General features: G+C 43.7%; 2 protein-coding genes across 2 annotated transcripts; one reads left to right on the forward strand and one right to left on the reverse strand.

Moving 5' to 3' along the window:
- Nucleotides 1-3,040: 3,040 nt before the first annotated feature.
- On the reverse strand, nt 3,041-4,249 carry ZCCHC18 (zinc finger CCHC-type containing 18). The gene has a single exon (XM_003801641.1). The coding sequence runs from the start codon at nt 4,247-4,249 to the stop codon at nt 3,041-3,043; it is 1,209 nt and encodes a 402-aa protein (XP_003801689.1).
- Nucleotides 4,250-5,818: 1,569 nt separating this feature from the next.
- On the forward strand, nt 5,819-14,359 carry SLC25A53 (solute carrier family 25 member 53). The gene is made up of 2 exons (XM_003801642.3): nt 5,819-5,925; nt 13,411-14,359. Exons 1-2 carry the CDS (start codon nt 5,819-5,821, stop codon nt 14,357-14,359), a joined length of 1,056 nt encoding a protein of 351 aa, XP_003801690.2.
- The last annotated feature ends 7,461 nt before the right edge of the window (nt 14,360-21,820 follow it).

Raw genomic sequence — 21,820 nt, forward strand, 5'->3', positions numbered from 1 at the left:
GGCGCCGAGCCAGTAATACCTTTCTAAAGAGAGTTACTGTGAAGATTAAAAAACTAATAATATGGGAGGTGCCAGTGGCTCAAAGGAGTAGGGCAACAGCCACATATACCAGAGGTAGTGGGTTCAAACCTGGCCCCAGCCAAAAAAACCCCTGCAAACCCCCTCCCCCCGAAATACGAATAATATATTTAAAGGACTTGTCATTGGATGCCTGGTACATAATAAGATTTTGATAAATCACCATTGATTTTTATCACTTTTGTGGAAGGATCAGGTAGAGAAAGAAGTTTCAGCAAAGGAGACTGAGAAGTAGGCACCGAAAAGATCTGGGAGAAGGAAACCATGAGACAAGTGGCATGGAAACAAGGGAACATAGCTTCAAGAAGGAAGGACATAATGCGAAAGGAGGGCTAGTTTCTGCTGAGAAGATAAAAGAGTAATTTTCATCTCTTAGCAACTGAGAATGATGGGAAAAAGGAAGGGGTGAAACTGATAATTTTAAATGAGGGTTATCACAGAAGCAACCTCCAACTCTCGGGCTTAAGCGATTCTCTTGCCTCAGCCTTCCAAGTAGCTAGGACTACAGGCGCTCGCCACAATGCCCTGCTTTTTTTGTTGCTGTTATTGTTGCAGTTGTCATTGTTGTTTTAGCTGGCCTGGGCCAGGTTCCAACCCACCAGCCTCAGTGTATGTGTGCCGACCTTGGTGGCCGGCGACCTACCCACTGAGCTATGGGTGCTGCCAATACATATTTCTTGAATAAAGGAAAAAAAAAACAAGGTCATGCAAAATGAAACAAAAAGTATCAGTTTTGCATTATTTTGGTTAAATTACATTTTAGACAGTTTAAGTTTATGCAACAGAAGAAGATGGGAAAGGAAAAAAAGAGGATGAGTTACAGGGAAGGTTTTCAAAGCAATGATCTTGACCATTCAAACTAACCCCAGTATAAAGGAGGATGGTGGTAGGTGAAGCACTTAACGCTCTCTTCACTCAACCTGGTTTTAGAAAGAAATTATGACAACCTAAACTGTATATCTGGGTAAAACATTCAATAGCATTTATAGAGTGAAATTGAGAAAAAGTGAGCAGGAAGTAGGACATTCTAATCTGGGGGAGATGAATGTGCAGATCCCCTTAAAGGATAGATTTAGGGAGAGGTAGGGAGGAACATAATGCCATAAACCTGTAAGCTAGGGAGTGTTGGGGGGGGCTTCTGTGGTTTTGGAGGCCTAAGTGCAGCTGTGACCAGCTTGAGTGTGGGGGAGGGACTCCTCTGGCTCTGGAAAGTTGTAGGTGGCTGCCAGGGGCCAGAGATGCCCCAGAGGGATGCAATGAGTGGGCTTCTTGGGCTATTGCTCTTGCCCTGTTCTCAGCTAAAAGGTCAGAGGTAGAGGGACCTCCCTAGTCTACTTGCCTTGAGGGTTAAGGAGGTAGAGGCTTAAGGCCAATATGAAATGCTGGAGGGAGGAAGAGAGAGGGAAAGAGCGCAGGAGGCTGAATTCTACCCAGCAAGAAGTGAGTGTGGCTCCAGGGGAAGGGGCAGTGGTAAGGTGAACATGTGAGGACATGGATGCAACAGGAGTAAAGGGCAAGGAGGAGCAGAGCTAAAAGGGACAACTCTGGAAGGAGAATCACTTTCAGGCAGCTTCTGGTGTGCAGCAACCCAGGGAAAGCTGCATTAGGCATCTACTTCCTCAGGGCTTCAGCCTGCACCCCTTTGTCCCTGTTGAGAGGGCCACTGACTGTTAGCCTAATTAGTCTCAACACCATCCCCTTCCCTCATGGCCTAGGGTTCCATGTGAAACCAGGTGGTCTGCAATTCCTACTAGTCTTCCTGTCCCCACCAACATAAAGCTGAATCCTCCAGCCTGACCATCGACCCCTCAACCCTGCTCCACTAGCCACAGAGCTCTGTGCTTCCTCTTCCTGAGGTACCAGCTCCTATTGCTGCACACTGTCTTGTCAGCCCAGGGAGACCCTATTCCCTTCCTGACAAACTCCCTCAGGTCATCAGGTTTGTATTCATTTCACTCCACTCTTCCCCTGAAATGAAACTGCCCCACTTCTTGTCCTGTTCAGGGGAATAGGGATTGCTGTGCCCACCAGGAACATAGGACCGTCACAGATGGAAGTTACATATCATCTTTTGTCACTCTCCAATCTGAGGTCAAGGGAAGAGACAGGAGCTAGTGCCTCTTCCTAAAGTGAACAGGAATAGAGTCTCCGGGATACCCATTTTCTGTATTTGCCCCCCGCCCCCCGTGATCACACTTCTCAGGATACATTCGAGAAAAAACATTGGGACATTATTAACTAGTGAGTGCAGAGGTGGGCTCTAAAACCTAGGGGGACACATCAGTCGTGGTGGGGACTCTTCAGGAGATACATAGTCCATTTCAGCTTCCCTCCTCTTTTTCTATAATGAGGTTGATAAAAACCCCGCCACACAGTATGACCCCACCTTATAGCTTTTAGATTAAGTTTTATTTATTTTCCCTTTGAGAATAACATTACACACAGGTATTAAATTAGATATATATATTCATTGACATAGAAGTCCACAAGATATATTGTTCAGTGAAAAAATACACAGTTAGAACAGCACTTACATTTGATCACTTTTATCTATACATACACAGCTATCTGGGCACACACAGGTACAGGGAACTGTCTGGAAGGACGTTCAGCAAAGGCCTCACAATGGTTACAGAAGGGTGGGGAGTTCAGGTAATTTGTACTTTAATTTTTGTATTTTCCTCTATATTTTTTTAAGATTTAACAAAAGATACTCCTTTCAGAAAAAGAATAAACCAATAAACACACATAGAGAATAGACACTTAGGTGGGTTGAGGAAGGAGCAGAGACAGAGGTCAGGCTACCCCCTACACTGCTTATATGTTAGACCTCTTCTCAAAGGAGAACTGCTTTGTGGATTAATTCATGCAGTTAGAGCCCCATCCCCAACCCATCCCCATTTTTTCCCATTCCCAGACTCTGAATATAGTTAAGGGTTCATTTAAGGGTGGTTCCAGCACCTTACTGTGCCTCAGAGAGGTCATGGTGTCCTCTAGGAACCTCTTTTGATCTCCCCTCTGTATGTGTCAGCTCCTGCAGGGTGATGATCAGATTCTCAAAAACCTGGGCCTTGTTCTCATTGTCACAGGTTTCTTTTGAGTGGCCCTCTTCACCACAGTATGAACAGTGGATAGTGTATTTTCGCTTCCTGGCTCTACGCATATCACCAGGATGACCATTTTTATACACAGAACCACCACTGGTGGAAGGAAACTGAGCCCCAGAATCATTGGAGGAATCAATAATCAGCACTTGATCATAAGGTCTGGTTCTCTCTGTGAGGGGAGAGGCACCTGGGGATGCCAGTGGAGGGTCCTGAGACTCCACCAAGATCACATCCTCATCTGAATCATCGAGGGTATCATCTATCTCTATCACATTACAGTTGCAGTCAGCACAGGCAATTGCTATTGGCTGGGGCCCCTGAAATGCTACAGGGCTGGTTGCCCTCTCCATTATTGGTTCAGACCTTTTGGGCCGCTTTGGTTTAATAAAAGTGTCATCCCAATCCTCTTCCTCCCTTATCATCTTGATTAACTCTAGGAAATTAGGAAGGTGCTCCTGCTCATTTGCATACATTCTGAGAAGATGCTGAAGCCTGAAGCGCAGGTCCCTATTCAGCTCAGCCCCTAAAAGGAGCTGCTGCAGGCGGGTCTGGTTGGCATCTTTCTCAGCTAGGATGCCTGCCTGAATAGCATTCTGGAGCTGCACCTCTAAACGGATCACATAAAGGGAGGCTTTCTCCCCTTGAGCCTGTAGGGTGTTAAAAAATTTACCATGGGCAGTCACACTGCATTCAGACTCCCCAAACACCAATTTCATGGCCCTCAAGAAATCTGCCACACTTAAGTTGGGGTTGGCTGCCTGAAGCAAACGCATGACCTCCCGGGCAGGGCCCCTGAGGGTTTTCATCAAGCGCTTAAGCTTCTCCTCCTCAGACATATTCCAATCTGGCAGGACCCCATTGACTTGGATCAGCCAGTTTTCAAAGGTCTCTTCCCCCTGGGCTGGCACTACTCTCCCTGAGAACAACTTCATGTTTCTCTCTGCCATGTTGACCATTAGAGGACTGAGACTCCTTCCCAGTGACCTCAACATGGAATGGGCCCAAGGAGGCAAGGGTGTGTTCTGCCGTCGGCTGTTACCCAGTCGTGCAATGATGCTAGCCATGACTGAGTACAGTAGAATATCTAAATAAAACAAGATGTTCAGGCTTTTTAGAAAACTCTGATCTGCAGAAATCCTCAAAGTAATGTTCTAGGCTGTGCTTGCCTTGAATTTCAGTAGGAACTGTAAAGAAACAGAAAAAGGTTAATAAGGCAGGCTATGGATAGGCAGTCCACAGTCACACTCTCTACCTTCCTGAATACCCTGCAGTGGATTTGTATCTGCCCACTGCCCTAAATATACCCTGCAGAAGACTGACAATTACAGCCTCCCCTTGCTAGCTGGTATCCCTGTGCTAGCAGGGCATTTTTCAGAGCCACATCCATATCCTCCTTACCATACTACAGGAGGAGTCATAATTATAATTCTAGGTGACATAGTGTTTAGAGCCAATATTGGGCTCTCAAAACAGAGCTCAATGGTGTAAGTTTCACAGATTTTTGGTAATAGATAAGATCCTCATTAACTTCAGGTCTGAACCACACCTCGTCAAAGTTTCCCTCCTTATTTTTCAGGTTATTTCTCGATTCTTACATGAGCTCGGAAACTAGCCTTCAGCCTTTATTTCACTTCCAGCCTCTGCAACAGGTGCGCTTTGTGAGAAAACTCGCCTCCGGGATAGGTCAACCTCTGTCCCGTGGGGGTCGCAGATCCCTGTCATCAGGGGTTGAAGACTGTGCCTCTGCAGCACAGGGAAGGGAAAGGAAGGGTCAGAAGCAGCCTCATTCGTCATCCTGCTAATCTTCCCCCCCACCCCCGTCTTCATTGTCCCCAGGCAGAAAATTTCCTCTGCCCCCTTCTGACTATGAACCAAAGCGCCCCTCTTTACATTTCCTATGGGAAACCGTCGGCCTACCAAGCTCTGCAATCAGCTGTACAGAATTCAAGTTCGGATTCAGCTTTGATGACCTGCCAGGGAGAAAGGGAATAGAAGTCGGATACCCTCCCGCTTCCATATTCCCAGGAGAGATGAGGAGATGCAAAAAGGGGTTCAAGACCTCCCGCCCCTTGCTACCTCCCTGGAAACGCGCCCCCGCCCCCAATTCAGGCAAATCTCACTCAGTGGGCAGCATTCAGGTGAGCCTCACCTCCTCCTTTGGCACAGCAGGGCCACCGAAGCGCTCCTTTCTCTGTGCTTCGCGGTCACCAATTCTCCAATCTGGGAGTCGCTCGGTGCCTGTGGGGCTTCTCCCTCCCCTGTCCGCTCCCCCTTTCTGTACCTGTGCTGTGCTGGTGGGCAGAAGATGGTCTGGCGTCTGCAGCTCTGTTTCGCCTTCCGGTGTCCGCGGCCCTGCAAGGGGAAAGGATGGCGGTCGCCTCCTCGGTCGCTAAGCGACCCGGGGCTGCCCAACCCACCCAGCGGCTTCCCGAGACCGCCCAGCGAGGGGTAGCCGCGTCCAGGCGGCGCGGTTCCCAAGGCAGCCGCAGCAGTCCCCGCCCTCCAGTTGGGCCTTCCCAGCGGCTGCGGCTGCGTTTAGCTTCTGCCCATTGAGACAAAAGAGCTTGACGAGCGGGGCGTTGCGGCCAATCAGCCCGGCGCGGGGGCGGCCTCCCGCGCTGCCTCCGGCCGAGATGCTAAAGCTGGGGAGAAGGGAGGGCCGGCCAGCGGGGGCTGCGACAGACAGGCGCGGGAGCCGGTGCAGCTCGGACGTACTGACTGGCCTATTTACATTTCACCCGTGAGTTTGCTGCTTCTCCATCGCTTGCCTTCTTCCTATCTCCTTCCGCCTCGGCTTTCCTCTGCGCTTTGAGACCGGATGCCTTAAACACGAGGTGGGACAGAAACCATGTGAACAATGAGAGTTCTTCACCTTTGTATAGGGGGAAGGGGGAAAACAGCATTTACCGAGTGCTTTCCATGCTCAGATGCTCTCGCACAGACATCTCATTTATTCTTCTAAGTAGTCTTGTGAAGGACGTCTCAGAGTGCCCATTAAACAGTGAAAGGACTTAAGCACCAGGCAATATAGTTAGGAAGTGTAGAGCTAAGAAAAGCTCACACCCAAGTCAACATGTCTGACTCAAAGGCTACCTCTTGCAAACTATCTATAAAAGTCAGATTAAGTGGAGAAAAGCCAAAGCGGGCGTGGGAGGACCAGCTTGAGCCTATATAGAATTAGTGAGCAAGGACTATTATCACCATTTTACAGATGAGGAAACTGAGCCACAGAGCGGTAGGCCTCTTGCTCTGTGCATGTAGCAAATAAGCAACAGTATCTGACTTTGTACCTGTCTGTTATTCTCTGGAGGCTCTTTTCTCTGCTGCCCTGCCTAGAGAACATTTTTACAGAGGTTGTCTCAAGCCATCTCAATAGCAACCTTGATGTAATGATAGTGCTGAGGGATGGAGTGAGGCACCAGTGGGGAGAGGGGTGAGGAAAGAGGAAGGCAACCTCTATGATATCCATTGTACAGAAAAGGAAACAGTGGCACTTTTTTCTAAACACCATTTCTTTTCTTGCGCTATCTTTTTACACTACAACAAGCTGCCTGTTTATAAAAACAACATTGTTTCTACAGCCCTTTATGACCCCAAAAGAGACAAGGTTCAAAAATATGAAATTGACTTGCCTCAGATTACAAGGTGAAGGCGGAATTCGGACCAAGTCTCAGAATCAGAACCTATGCTCCTAAGCAATGACTGAGTACAAGGCTAGCTGCCTGGGAATCGTTTTGGAGAGCTTGTTAGAAATGCATATTCCTGGGCCCAACTTCTGGGACATTTTGATGGACTAGGACTAGGGATGAGGAGTGTGATTTATATTTTTAATCAGCACTCTAGTCGATTCTGAGATGAGAGAGGTCTGTGAACCACTGTTCTAAACACCACCATGTCATGCTGAAGGTTACAGGTAAATGGGCTTGCTACCACCGTAATCTGTCCTCAGCATATCTGTCATGAAATGTAATTCCAGAGTAGAGATTCCTACCTGGGGTCCTTCCTGAAATTGTAGGCAAAGAATGTGGACTCTGTATGTTTTTGAGTCCGTAGCTTTGTAGATTTTTCAAATGAAGTCTGTCATAACATCTTCCACCTTCAACTCTTGTTGAGGAAGAAGTGTGAGAAATGAAACATAATTTACTCTAACCCCCAAACCACAGCTCTCTGCCGCTGATATAGCTCTTTCATTTCCTGGCTCAAGGATAGGTTGCTAGGTTGCCCTTCTGTGAGCTCTTCAGGGGACTTCTCCTTTGCTGGATTTGGCATCACTGGCCCCAGAGAAGGAGCAACTCCATGGAAACGGCATGCAGGGCTGTCCAGAGTGAATGGGCCATGAAGCCAGGGGCTGGAAAACCTGCTCTATTTTCCCTGACTTAGAGAGCAGGTGTTACTTCCCTGATGTAGAGTGTGTCTAGGAGGCTCCTCTGAGGCTTCTCCTTGACTCTTGATCCTTGGAAGTAAGTGAGTAGTCTGATGCCCTTCAGCTGCTGTTGGGTTTATCGTCAACTTGTCAGGGTACTTTACCGACTCCTTTCTGCCCTTAGTTACAGCCCCAATACCCAGAGTTTCTTCAGGTAAACAATGCAAATTTGGCAATGAAGCACTTTGCATCTCAGGATTGCGGCCTCATGGATGGAACAATGAAATAGTGCTAGTAGAGGGTGGAGAGTGTGGGATGTTCAGAAAGGGTGGGTTGACGGTCGGAAGTGATGCTAGGTTTCCTTCAGACTCTTACATCCCCTGTACGATACAGCTGAACCCTAGGATTCTCTTAGCAGACCCTTGGTCTGTGTTGAGATTGATTTCATTGCCAAATTAAGTATTTGCCAATAGACTTGGTGAGGGTGGGACCCAATAGGACCAAGAATAGATCTCAGAGCCTCGACAAAAATAATGAAAGGAGATGGATTGTGTAAAAGTGCCAGGGTTGCCCCATTAGAACACAGTTAGGGTCTCTTTGTGTAAGGTTAGGAGGAACATTTGCAAGCTGGCTCCAACTGGATACAGAACATTCCTTATCTCTGGCCGCTTATGTGGGAGTATGTTACAACTGATGGGTTTAATGAGACCACATTTTCCAATTTCAACAAATAAACCTTAAAAGCTTGAAGATTAAGAGATAAATCTCAGTTGAAACAATTATAGCTGCCTTTGGCTGCTTGCCCACTCTGTGCCAGGAACTTTCCGTCTATTATCTCATTTAAGGTTCTGAGCAACTCTGTTGAGGCAGTGATCATTATCCCATTTTGCAAACAGGGAAATTGAGTCCTGGGGAGGTTAAGTAACTTGTGTGAGGTCTTACAATTTGTACTCCAGCCCAGGGATGTCAAACTCTAAAGCCCATGAAAACTCTTCATTGCTGCCTTCCAAACATGCAATTTAAAATACATTCTGCAGAAAGCCTGATGCATTAGACCAATTTCAACCTTTAGGACTATTTATTTACTTACTTATTTTTATGTAACTCTTTTTAAAATTTCAAAGTATGACAGGGACACAAATATTTTTGGTTGCAAGGATCACTTTTATAATGCCAAAGTCATGGTTCTAAGTGTGTGGGTCACCCAGATCGTATTCATTGTACCTGTTAGGTAGGTTTTCACTCATCCTCTCCTCCACTCTCCCCCATACTCCCACTTGACTTTCATTAAGTTTTACTTCCCTCTAAGCACATGTGTGCTTTTCAGTTAGTTCTAATATAACAGTTAAGTATGTGTGGTGTTCGTTTTTCCATTCTTTAGATACTTCATTTAGGATAATGGTCTCTAGTTCTGTCCAAATTCCTGCAAAAGGAATGCAAAAGGCATTAAGTCGTCATTCTTTATGGCTGAGTAGTAGTCCATGGTAGACATATTTAGTGAATCCACTCATGAGTCAATGGATGCTTGAGTTGATTCCACATTTTTGTAATTGTGAATTGTGCTGCCATAAACGTTAGAGTACAGGTGCCTTTTTGATAAAATGACTTCTTTAGAACAATTTAGTTGTAATCTCACCTTTATTCCTATTATCTCATTTTAAACAATGAAATTATTTGTGGAGCAATTTATATATGGGGTACTATGCTCAGCACTTTATATACTTTATCTCATGCAACCTTATGAGAATCATTTTACAAATGAGGATACCAAGGCTCAGAGAGGTAAAAAGACTTGGCCAAGATCATAAAGCTAGGAAAGTGGCAGAGTGAAATTCAAATTCAGGGCTCTAGAGCCCATATATGGGCTTGTGGGCCAACACATGGCAGTGGGGAAAACAAACAAACAATCATTCTACATTGGCTTCTCTCTATCAGCTTCAGCTATATCTTTTTTCTCATGGCCTTTAACCAGCCTAATTTACTCATCACACTTTTAAGCCTCTTTTAAACCTCACCTTGGGCCTCTTTGTCAGTCTTGAACTCCTGCCCTCACTCCTCCACTTAACAAGAGCCTACTTATCATTTAAGGATGGAGTCATGTTTTTCCTCAGAAAATTTTTTTGGGTGCTCCCTGTCCTGGGTAGGACAAATTGCTCTTGTCTTTCTGCTTCAACCTTGATTTGGGCACCCTTTATTTTTTCTTCCAGTGCAGTTTAGCTTATTATAGTATTTTTTTCTTTTTTGAGACAGGGTCTTAAGTGGTCAATTGGGTAGAGTGCCATGGCATCATAGGTCACAGCAACTTCAAACTCTTGAGCTCAAGCAATTCTCTTGCCTCAGCCTCCCAAGTAGCTGTGATTATAAGTGTGCACCAAGATGCCTGGCTAGTTTTTTTCTAATTTTTAATAGACACAGGGTCTTGCTCTTGCTCAGGTTGGTCTTGAACTCCTGAGCTCAAACAATCCACCTGCCTTGTCCTCTCAAGTGCTAGGATTACAGGCATGAGTCACCTGCCCAGCCAGTTTAGCTCATGACTTGTCTCCCTTCCTAGATTCCCAAGCCCTTGAGGGCAGGCACCAAGTTCTGTTCATCTCTAGCTTCAAGGTGATTTACCTATGACATTTAGTAGATGATTAACACATAGCTCTGAGCTGACCAAAGGACAGGGTGAAAGATGACCTGAATGAACAGACAAATGTGGGGCTCCATCTGGTGTGGTCATATAGACTACCCTTCAGAACTAGACTGGCCTGGGGAATATGGAATCCTCTGGGCTCATTTTACTAGGCTGTTAACATAGGACACAGATCAGAAGGATATAGGTGATAACTGCTCAAGGCCAACTGCAGGTCTGTTCTGTGGTCTCTACTTTCGAATTCATGTTAAAGGGCCAGGATCTCCTAGATAATTTATGTTACACCTTTGAGTTCATGGAAGAAAGGTCTTCCCTGCCTCTCATGAGAACATAGAATTTGTTCCAGCATGCTACTGCATGTGGTTCTGGCTGGCCTGAGAGTGTCTTGTAAGAAGATGTGCTCTGTACTATTATTGAGGCCACCATGTCATGGATTCTCAATCACTTTATATCATTTTATGTTATAAATCTTTACAACAACCGGGCCAGGTGCAGTGGCTCACTCCTGTAATCCTAGTCCTCTGAGAGGCCGAGGTGGGAGGGTTGCTTGAGCAAGACCCTGTCTCTGCTAAATGTAGAAAAACTGAGGCAAGAGGATCACTTGAGCCCAAGTTGGAGATTGCTGTGAGCTGTGATGCCATGATACTCTACCCAGGGTGACAGCTTGAGACTCTGTCTAAAATAATAATAATAATAATTAATAAATAAATCTTTACAACAACCTTTTGAGGTAGGCCTTTTTTTTTTTTTTTGAGATAGCATCTTACTTTGTTGCCCTGGGCAGAGTGCTATAGAGTCATAGCTCACAGCAACCTAAAAGTCTTGGGCTCAAGCGATCCTCTTGCCTCAGCCTACAGAGTAGCTGAGGCTACAGGCACCCACCATAATACTTGGCTAGTTTTTTTTATTTGTATATATGCATATATATTTAGTAGAGAAAGGGTCTTCCTCTTGCTCAGGTTGATCTTCAACTTCTGAGCTCAAGCTATCCACCCACCTTAGACTCCCAGAGTGCTAGGATTACAGGCATGAGCTACCATGCCTGGCCCTTGAGATAGGTCTTGATGTCCCTGTTGTACTAATATGCAGAAATATGCATTCTGAGACTCACTGAAGTTAATTGTTTTGCCCAAGGTTACACAAGTAAGTAAGTGGAAGAGGCAGAATTCAGTCTCAGGTCTGTCTGTCCCCAAAGCTTGGCATCTTAATGGAAAAATACAGGGAAAATGGATGGATTTCCTCACATAAAATGGAAAGCATTGCATTCATAAAATGATTAATTACATATTTAAGGTATTTTAAAATCATTTTAAATCCCTCAAAATGATTTTTTTTTCAGCCAGGGATGGGTTTGAACCCACCACCTCCGGCATATGGGGCTGGCGCCCTACCCCTTTGAGCCACAGGTGCCGCCCCAGAATGATTTTTTTTATAAGTGGAAGAAAAAATGAGGGATGGAAAAGTATGATGTCTCCATCAACTGTTAGCCTGAATTCCCCCATATCAACTCCCTGAGACATTCTACAGTTATGGGCATGCCAACAGAGCATTTCACCCTGTCTGCTCATTGGATAGCTGAGGTAGATGAGGCTCTAAGATGTCAGTGAATTTCTAAATGTCACACAGAAAGGTGATAACAAATTGTTGCTTTAGAATGCTGATCTGCCAAATCCTAGTCCAGTTTTCTTTCTGGTAAATCAGCCTGCCTTATGGAGCCCACAAGTGCATGTTTATGAAAAGGGAGGAAGTGGAATATTATTGCACTCTGAAGTAGAAGAGGGGAAAATCCTCTTCTGTCCTTATTTAGGTGCAGGTAATATTTGGGAAAGAAGACTCTTGGGAGGAGAGCTGAGGAGTGTTGGGGGTCCTTTGTGCCTTTAGGAGCCTGAGTGGAGCTACCCCCTGCCTGGATGTGAAGCTATTGCCTGCTACCCTAATTAGAGTCCCAACACTATCCTCCATCCACATAGCCCAGGGTTCTGTGTGAAACCTATGGGTCTATAATTCCTACCAGGCTTCCTGTCTCTGCCGATGCAGATGTGAGTCCTACAGCCTGGTCATCAGCCACTCTCATTCTCTCCTTCTGTCCCCTCCTTCTGACTGCTACCCACACAAATCTGTACTTCCTCTCCCTGATGTGACAGGTCACACTGCTGCACCCTGTGTCTTCTCAGCCCAGAGAGACCCTAGTTCCTTCCTGACTTACTCCCTCAGGTTCTCAGGTCTGCAATGAGTATTTCTTTTTGACCCCAAAGTTCCTTCCTGTGTTTCGGCTCCCAAGTTGCTTCTTATACTACCCCACCTGCTTCCTGGCCTTTCTGGGATAGGAGCAGTCATTTGGAGTCCTTATACTGCCTCTTCTTTCTAGTATGGCAGTTCTGAACTGGGGGCAGCTTTGCCTCCCAGGGGACATTTGGCAATGTCTCGGTATTTTTAGTTGTCACACTGGGTAGTTCACAACTGGTGCTGCTGGCATGCAGTGAGTAGAAGCTGGGAAGTTTCTACAAAGCAGAGGATAGGCACCAACAATAAAGAGTAATACTGCCCCAAATGTGATAGTGCTGAAGTTTAGAAAGCCTGATCTATTATATAGCTACAGGTCTACAAAGTTAGGTATAGAAATTGCCAGGTGCTGAGCCTCTTGGCTCTGAACCTCCAGGAGCAGCTGCTCTTTCCTTTCCTCGCTTGGGGGAGGGGGTGGGGCGTTGCTATGAAACAGCTACTACTTGGGCAGGAATCTACAGAGAGAAAGGCGGGGGCGATTCCTCCCCCCCCCCACAAATTTACTACTAACTTTTAGAGAAACTAAACTACTGATTGCTTTTCTGTCTCTACAAGATAGTGCCACTTTTTGTTTTTTTAGGAAAAGAAACAGCAACTTACAATTCTAGTGGTTTATTAAATGCACAGTTTCATGTCATGCAAGTTGAACGCATTAAGTTTGGGAGCCTTCCCCTCCTTGATTTCAGGTTTTTTGTTTGAAATCTTTCTTGAATATGGAAATATTTGCTGTGTCAGCAAAATACTGCCTGGAAAAACTGTCTTTTTTTAAAATTTAAGGTTAACAAATTCTTACTTTCTTAAGGGTGTGCTTATTTCTCACAATTTGGCCTAAAGACTTGCTTGTTTCCTCATGAGCTTCTTTGGGCCAGTTTCTCATGAAGCAGTGAAAATGCTTGCCAACAGGTTTAAATAGTCTAACGTCTATTTTTTTTAACCATTTCCTGTTTCTTCCATTTGCATCCAGTTGTCTTCAGCATGGAAGAACCGAACCACTCTTCTGGAAAGGAGCTTCAGCACAGGATACGAGCAGAGGCTCCAGGAAAGAAAAGCTGGCACTCCCAAGCCTATGCCTTTGGGGCCATTTCCAACTTCATGTCTACTTTTCTGACATTTCCCATCTATAAGGTTGTGTTCCGGCAACAGATCCATGCTATGGCAATGTCAGAGGCTGTAAGACAGCTTTGGCACGAAGGCCCTCAGTACTTCTACCGGGGAATCTACCCTCCTCTCCTCTCCAAGACATTGCAAGGGACTCTGCTGTTTGGGACTTATGATAGCCTGCTGTGCTGTCTCTCCCCAGTTGGGCCACACTCCCTGGGACACCGCTGGGCTGCAGGGCTCATGTCTGGTGTGGTGGAGGCTGTGGCACTCAGCCCCTTTGAAAGGGTGCAAAACGTGCTCCAGGATAGTCGCAAGCAAGCTCGCTTCCCTAGTACCTTCAGCATTCTCAAGGAATTCAACTCTTATGGGCTTTGGGGGCGGATGTCACTGGGCTACTATCGTGGTTTCTGGCCTATCCTTGTCAGGAACAGCCTGGGGAGTGCTTTATATTTTTCTTTCAAGGACCCCATCCAGGATGGGTTGGCAGAGCAAGGCCTGCCCCACTGGGTTCCTCCCTTGGTGTCAGGTAGTGTCAATGGAACAATCACGTGCCTGGTTCTGTATCCTCTGATTGTGCTGGTTGCCAATATGCAGTCCCATATTGGCTGGCAGAGCATGCCAAGCCTGTGGGCCTCTGCCAAGGATATGTGGGACACTCGAGGCCGAAAATTGTTCCTGATCTACCGTGGAGGCTCCCTGGTCATCCTAAGATCCAGTGTGACATGGGGCCTCACTACGGCAATCCATGACTTCCTGCAGAAAAAGTCTCACTCCAGAAAAGCTGAAGACTGACTAGCTGCAGAAAGTATGTCCATGGCATCTGTGTCATTAAAACCTTCCCTGGCTTACTTCTTTGGCTTGGCTACCTAATATAGCCATTCTTTAGCATCTGTAACCTCACTGCATGGGAGAAGTTCCCAACTACCAGCCTGTTGGGCACAGACAAAGCCCAGTAGGATTCCTTATCAGAAAGGAAAAGTCATGCCAGTCTTTCCACAGCTTCAGTAGCTTCAGAGCTAAGAGGCCTTTAAATAACTTGTAACCCAGATTAAGTGTCATTCCTTTAAGGAATTCTTTAATAGTAAGAGGAAGCTTTACTCAGGCGCTATGAGTTCTGGGACCCCTCCAGGTGTCCTCCAGAACAAACTGAATGGTACTTCAATTTCAAAGACCTGTGTTGATGCTTAAGATGGGGATTCCATAAAATTTCTCAGATGGCTACATTATCCTAACATTGTTCACTGCCTCTGCACCACCACTCTCACTTCTCAAGGGTGTAGATTCTAGTTTCAGGGTGGCAGCTCTGGCTAGAAATCCTAACTTAGGCTTGCCTGTACCTACAAGGTGCCATGAGAACTGGTGGGGCTGGAGATGGGAGTGAGAAGAGGTGTTGTCCCTAGATGAAGAGAATAAAGTCTTTGATGGAAGAGATTTAATTACATGCAACATAGAAAAATTTACTATAGGTTGTTTAGTGTATCTGCTGGGACATTTTTGATAGCAAGGTGATAACATTGCCTGGAAACCACTTGGGTTTCCCTAAGAAATCTGGAAATGAAGTGACCATATCTCTTCACAAATAATTGCATGTTTTATTGATGTGGATAAATATAGTCACTGAGACATAAAGATCAGAATTCTCAGCCTGTCATTCAAAGCCACTTAAAATATGAACTGAACCTCATATAATTGTTAACATGCCATTCCCGTTTACATAGACCCCATATACCAGCCAAAAGGAACTATTTGTTCTCTCCCCAAACATCCCATGGCCATTGTTTGGGCCACGTTGTTCCCTCTACCTGCAGTGTTCCTTCTGCACATGCCAGTCTGCCAAAATCCTCCTGGTTCCTCAAAGCCCAGATCACATGCCACCTTTTCTATGAAGCCTCTTCTGATCTCCCCAACTGAATGTGACATTTGTCTCTTGTGATCCCCTTTTCAAAAGCATGGTACTGACATTATGTCACTGATCTCGCGTGGCCATGTGTTCCCGTACTCTTAATACCTCCTACTAGACTATAAAACTTCTTGAAAGCAGGGATTCTTGTATGCATTTTTAAATCCTCCATTGTGCCTAGGTGCTCAATAACGTTGGTTGAATTGTTGAATTGATTATCAAGCTGTGATATGGTCTATATCCTCAGGGTGCTGTCCCTTGTACGTGATGATAATGTTGTTGACTCACTTCAGCAAGACACATGCCTTTGGGGTGTGGTTTTGTTTTCTTTTAATAGTGGATTTAGTTTTGTGCTAATGATAATGATGCTGCTAATGATATTAATTAATAAAAATTACTTTCAACTGAAACATTTGATGAGTTTGTGTTATTGATTGCATGTTTGCTAATAGTGCCACTCCAGAAACTAAACTTTCACAAACAGAATCACGTTGTATAACTGTCCCATTTGTTTAAACTCTGGGATTTTGAGGATTTCCAATATGATGTATTGTAGTTTTCCTTTTATAGATGATACTATGATAATGCCCTCCATTTGCACCTCCTTACTCAACCAAATTTGGCCTATATTTGTCCTCTCCTATTGTAGATCTAGCAGGGATAATTCCTCACTAAATGCCACAGAAATTAAAGACATAGTTGTTGGAGATATGATATCAGAAAGCATTTGCCACCAAGGTCAACAGAAAATGTCTTATGCAGAAGAGCTGGAGATGAGTTTCTGTATCTGCAGATCTAGATAAGTTGGGACAGTTCTCTACTTGTGGAATCAAGGAAGTAAAACAGAGTACCCAAGGAAAGAAAAAACAGAACAGCCACTAATTATATCTAAAAATTAACTCTCAAAAGAAAATGTATTATACAAATTCATAACCTAGGCTATGGCTTCGAGTTTTTAAGCTGAAAATAAAGGGATGAACTACTATTATTCCCTCGCATTTTATTCAAGAGATGGATTTATCTCCAAGTAGACTGTTGATTTCCACTTATGTCACAAGGTCAGTCATGTCCCTTTCTTCCTTTTAACTATTTATTTAGAAATAATTTCAAACCTATAGAAATGTTGCAAGTATTGATAAAACATAAAGAACACCTATATACCCTTTGCCCATATTCACCTCTCATTAATGTTTTACCCCATTTGCTTTATTATTTAAGTGTGCGTTCTCTGTCTATAGAAAAACCATAGTTTCTGAACTTTTTGAGAGTTACATACATCAATTTTCTTTTCTTTTTTCTTTTTTTTTTTTTTTGAGACAAAGTCTCACTTATCGCCCTCAGTAGAGTGCTATGGCATCACAGCTCACAGCAACCTCAAACTCCTAGGCCCAAGCGATTCCCCTGCCTCAGCCTCCCAAGTAGCTAGGACTATAGGGGCTCGCCACAATGCCTGGCTATCTTTTTGTTGCAGTTGTTTAGCTGGTCCAGGCTGGGTTCAAACCCGCCACCCTCAGTGTATGTGGCTGGCACTGTAACCACTGTGCTACGGACACCGAGCCAATTTTGAATATTTCTAAATTTAATATTTGTAGGTCCAAATTCATTTTTTTTTTTTTTGAGACAGAGTTTCACTTTGTTGCCCTCAGTAGAGTCCCAGTGGTATCACAGCTCACAGCAATCTCAAACTCTTGGGCTTAAGCAATTCTCTCGCCTCAGCCTCCCAAGTAGCTGGGACTACAGGCACCCACCACAATGCCCAGCTATTTTTTTTTTGTTGTAGTTGCCATTGTTGTTTGGCAGGCCCAGGCTGGGTTTGAACCGGCCACCCCTGGTGTATGTGGCTGGTGCCCTAGCCGCTGAACTACAGGCGCCTAGCCAAATTCTTAAAGAAAGACTATATTCTCCCCAATCGCCCTCCCTCCAGCCATCCGCCCTTCTCCCTTCCCCTCCTCTACCCCCTCCCCATATTCTTGGGCTAGAATTAGGTTGTAGCTTTCATTTGAGAGCTATAAATTAGTTTCATAATAGGGCTGTGTATATTCGATATTTTTTCTTCCATTCTTGTGATACTTTGCTAAGAAGAACATTTTCCAATTCAAGGGTATAAGTGAATCTTTCTAAAACTAGAGTATAAATGTCTTAACACAATAACTAAGTAAATGACATAAAGTCTATGTTAACCAGTTTGATGAAAATATTTCAAATTGTATATGAAAACACTACACTGTACCCCATGATTGCATTAATGTACACAGCTATTATTTAATAAAAAAAATAAAGACTATGTTCTATCTGTATAATGGTCCAGTTGTTACAGAATAAATTACAGAATATTACATGAAAAATCACATGGCATATATGATATCATGAAACGTATATTTGGTATTCCACCCTATTTCCAAGCAGACAAATCCTAAAATCCTTATAATCTCCAAAGTGGTATTTTTTTTTATTAAGTCATAGCTGTGTACATTAATGCAGTCATGGGATAGTGTGCTGGTTCTATATACAATCTGAAATATTTTCATCAAACTGGTTAACATCCAAAGTGGTATCTTTTTGTATGTTAATGATTCATAGATGGCTGGCAATCCCTAGGAAGCTTCAGGGCAGGTTCTGGTCATTGAAAGATCAAGGCACAATTAAAGGGCTGGGACTTTCAGCTCTTCCACCCCTCCATCTCCAGATAAGGGGACTGGATGAAAGTTAAGATCACCAAAGGAAGGCCAGGAGCAGTGGTCATGTCTGTAATCCCAGCACTCTGGGAGGCTGAGGCAGGTGGATCACCTGAGCTCATGAGTTTGAGACCAGCCTGAGCAAGAGTGAGATCCCTGTCTCTAAAAACTTAGCTGAACATTGTGGCAGGCACCTGTAGTTCCAGCTACTCAGGAGGCTGAGGTGAGAGAATCGCTTGAGCCCAAGAGTTTGCGGTTGCTGTGAGGTACGACACCACAGTACTCTATCAGGAGCAACGAAGTGAGACTCTGTCTCAAGAAAAAAAAAATAAGATCACCAATGGCCGATGATTCAATCAATTATGCCTACGCAATGAAGTGTCCATAAAAACCCAAAGAACTGGGTTCTGAGATCTTCTGGATAGATGAATTCATGGAAATTTCTGGAGGGTGGCACACCCATGGAAGGCATGAAAGCTCTGTGCTTTATCTTACATGTCTTGCCCTATGCATCTCTTCATTTGTATCCTTTGTAATATCCTTATGATAAACTTGTAAACGTTAAGTGTTCCCCTGCATGCTGTGAGCCACTCTAGCCAATTAAGTGAACTCAAAGTGGAAATCACAGAACCCCCTAATTTATATCCGGCCATTCAGAAGTATAGGTGACAAGCTACTGTTTGTCACTGGTATTTAAAGTGAGGGGCAGTCTTGTCTAACTGAGTCCTGAACTTGTGGGATCTGATGTCATCTCCAGGTAGATAGTGTCAGAATTGAAATGCAAGGCCCTCAACTGGTGTCCACTACATAACTGACTGCTTGCTTGTTATAAGGGGAAACCCCACACACACTGGGTCAGGTCTTCTGTGTTAATTGTTGTGGTGTGAGAGTGGAGGAAAAACAAGAGTTTTTCCCACTCAGAGCATATTTTAAAGCTAAATTGGTGATAATTGTTTAAATTTACTATGTTCGGCTTTATAAAAACTTTAAATTTATATTATATATGTTGAAACTTGAAGCTATGCAAGTTATGCTAATATAAACACAGATTTATAACTAAAGCATGTTATAATTTAAACTTTACAAATTGATTCATTTGAAAACATAGCCAATATTATAAAATTATGTAACTCTATCAACTTTTTCCATTTAAATCTTTTGAGTAAAGTGTCATATATTTCTCAAAATATAGTTTTCTAGTAAATTATTTTCTTTTTCTCTTTTTCTTTTTTTTCTTTTCTAGTACATTTTAAATGTCAATATTTATATTTTGCTTTTAATGCTAATGTTATATTTTCTTTTCTTTTCTTTTTTTTTTTTTTGAGACAGAGTTTCACTATGTCACCCTCGGTAGAGTCCTGTGGCATCACAGCTCACAGCAACCTCAAAGTCTTGGTCTTAAGCCATTCTCTTGCCTCAGCCTCCCAAGAAGCTAGGACTACAGGTACCTGTCACAACTCCCATCTATTTTTTGTTGCAGTTGTCACTGTTGTTTAGCTGGCCCAGGCCCGGTTGGAACCCGCTGGCCTTGGTGTATGTGGCCGCCACCTTAATCACTGTGCTACAGGTGCTGAGCCCTAATGTTATATTTTCTGATGTTTAAAAATTACTTTTAGCAGTTAAGATCAATAAAATTGGCCAGGCACAGTGGCTGATGCTTGTAATTCTAGCAATCTGGGAAGCTGACACAGGTGGATTGCTTGAGCTCACAAGTTTGAGACCAGCCTGTGCAAGAGACCCCTGTCTCTACTAAAAAAAGAAAAACTTGGCCGGCATTGTGGTGGGCAACTTATAGTCTCAGCTATTCTAGAGGCTGAGGCAAGAGGATTTCTTGAGCCCAAGAATTGGAGGTTGCTGTGAGCTATGATGACATCATGGCACTCTACCCAGGGCGACAGCTTGAGACTCTGGCTCAATAATAAATAAATAAATAAATAAAATCAGGCTCTGTACCTGTAGCACAGTGGTTAAGGCGCTGGCCACATGTACTGAGGTTGGCTGGTTGGAACCCAGCCCAGGCCAGCTAAACAACAATGACAACTGCAACAAAAAAATAGCCAGGCATTGTGGTGGGCACCTGTAGTCCCAGCTACTTGAGAGGCTGAGGCAACAGAATCACTTTAGCCCAAGAGCTGAAGGTTACTGTGATCTGTGACACCAAGGCACTCTACTGAGGGCAACATAGTGAGACTCTGTTTCCAAAAAAAAAAAAAAAAAAGAAAGAAAAGAAAGAAAGAAAGAAAAGTCAATAAAATAAGGAGACAAATACCCATAGCTGTTTATAGATTTAGAAAATGTAGAATTTAACACTAAAGCTACTTGGTATACAATGTTGAAAAAAAAAAGACTAAAAAGCCATTAGGCAATCTCTGCATGCATGCTCTGTATCTTTGACTAAATATAAAGTACATTAGCTTTTCTAAAGCTCAAGATGAAATAATAAAGAACTAGTGTTTATGACAATTATCATCATTATACAGTTATGAGGACTTAATTTTGCTCTTAAAATTTATTTTTATTATTTATTTATTTATTTCTTGCAGTTTTGGTTGGGGCTGGTTTTGAACCTCCCACCCTCAGTATAAGGGGCTGGAACTCCTGGAGCCACAGGTGCCCCCCTTAAAATTTATTTTTAAACATTAAATAGCAACATATTTTAACTGTTTGGGGCTACATATGATATAGTATATGAACATTAACAAAATAATGTTGTATATGAAAAAAAGCATAAAAAGGACTTTTGTGCAGATGAAAGTGAAAGGTTTTATAACAGAGTAAGATAAATAATACTTTCTGTCCCTTTTCTGTTTTGTTTCTTTCACACCACCTTCCTTCCCTCCCCCCCATTTTTTTTTTTTTGAGACAGAGTCTCAAGCTGTCACCCTGGGTAGAGTGCTGGGGCATCACAGCTCACAGTAACTTCCAACTCTTTGGCTTAAGCGATTCTCTTACCTCAGCCTCCCAAGTAGCTGGCACTAAGGCTCCTGCCCTAATGCCCAACTATTTCTTGGTTGTAGTTGTCATTGTTGTTTGGCAGGCTTGGGCTGGATTTGAACCTGGCCAGCTCCAGTGTATGTGGCTGGTGCCCTAGCTGCTGAGCTACAGGTGCTGAGTTTCATCCAAACTTTTAAAAAAAATTTTTATAGCATAACATTAATGCAATCATGGGGTACAGTGTGCTGTTTTCATATACATTTTGAAATACTCTTATCAAACTGGTTAACATAACCTTCATGTCATTCTCTTAGTCATTAAGTTAAGACATTCATACTCTGCTTTTAGAAAGATTCACTTGTACCCTTGTAAGATAAACCATAGAGGTGACCCCACCAATCACCCTCCCTCCCCCCATCCACCCACCTTGCGTCCCCTCTCCCACCCCTTTCCCATATTCTAAAGCTATAATTAGGTTATGACATTCCTATAAAACCTATGAATTAGTTTCAAAAAAGGACTGTGTACATTGGATACTTTTTCTTCCATTCTTGAGATACTTGAGATGGAGAAAGTCTCCATCTTTCTTTAGGGCTGCATAGTATTCCACGGTGTACATATACCACAATTTATTGATCCATTCGTGGGTCGATGGGCATTTAGGCTTCTTCCATGACCTGGCAATTATGAATTGGGCTGCAATAAACATTCTGGTACAAATATCTTTGTTGTAATGTGATTTTT

This window comes from Otolemur garnettii, unplaced genomic scaffold (assembly GCF_000181295.1).
Source record: "Otolemur garnettii isolate 467f Iridium unplaced genomic scaffold, OtoGar3 scaffold00216, whole genome shotgun sequence".
Lineage (NCBI taxonomy): Eukaryota > Metazoa > Chordata > Mammalia > Primates > Galagidae > Otolemur > Otolemur garnettii.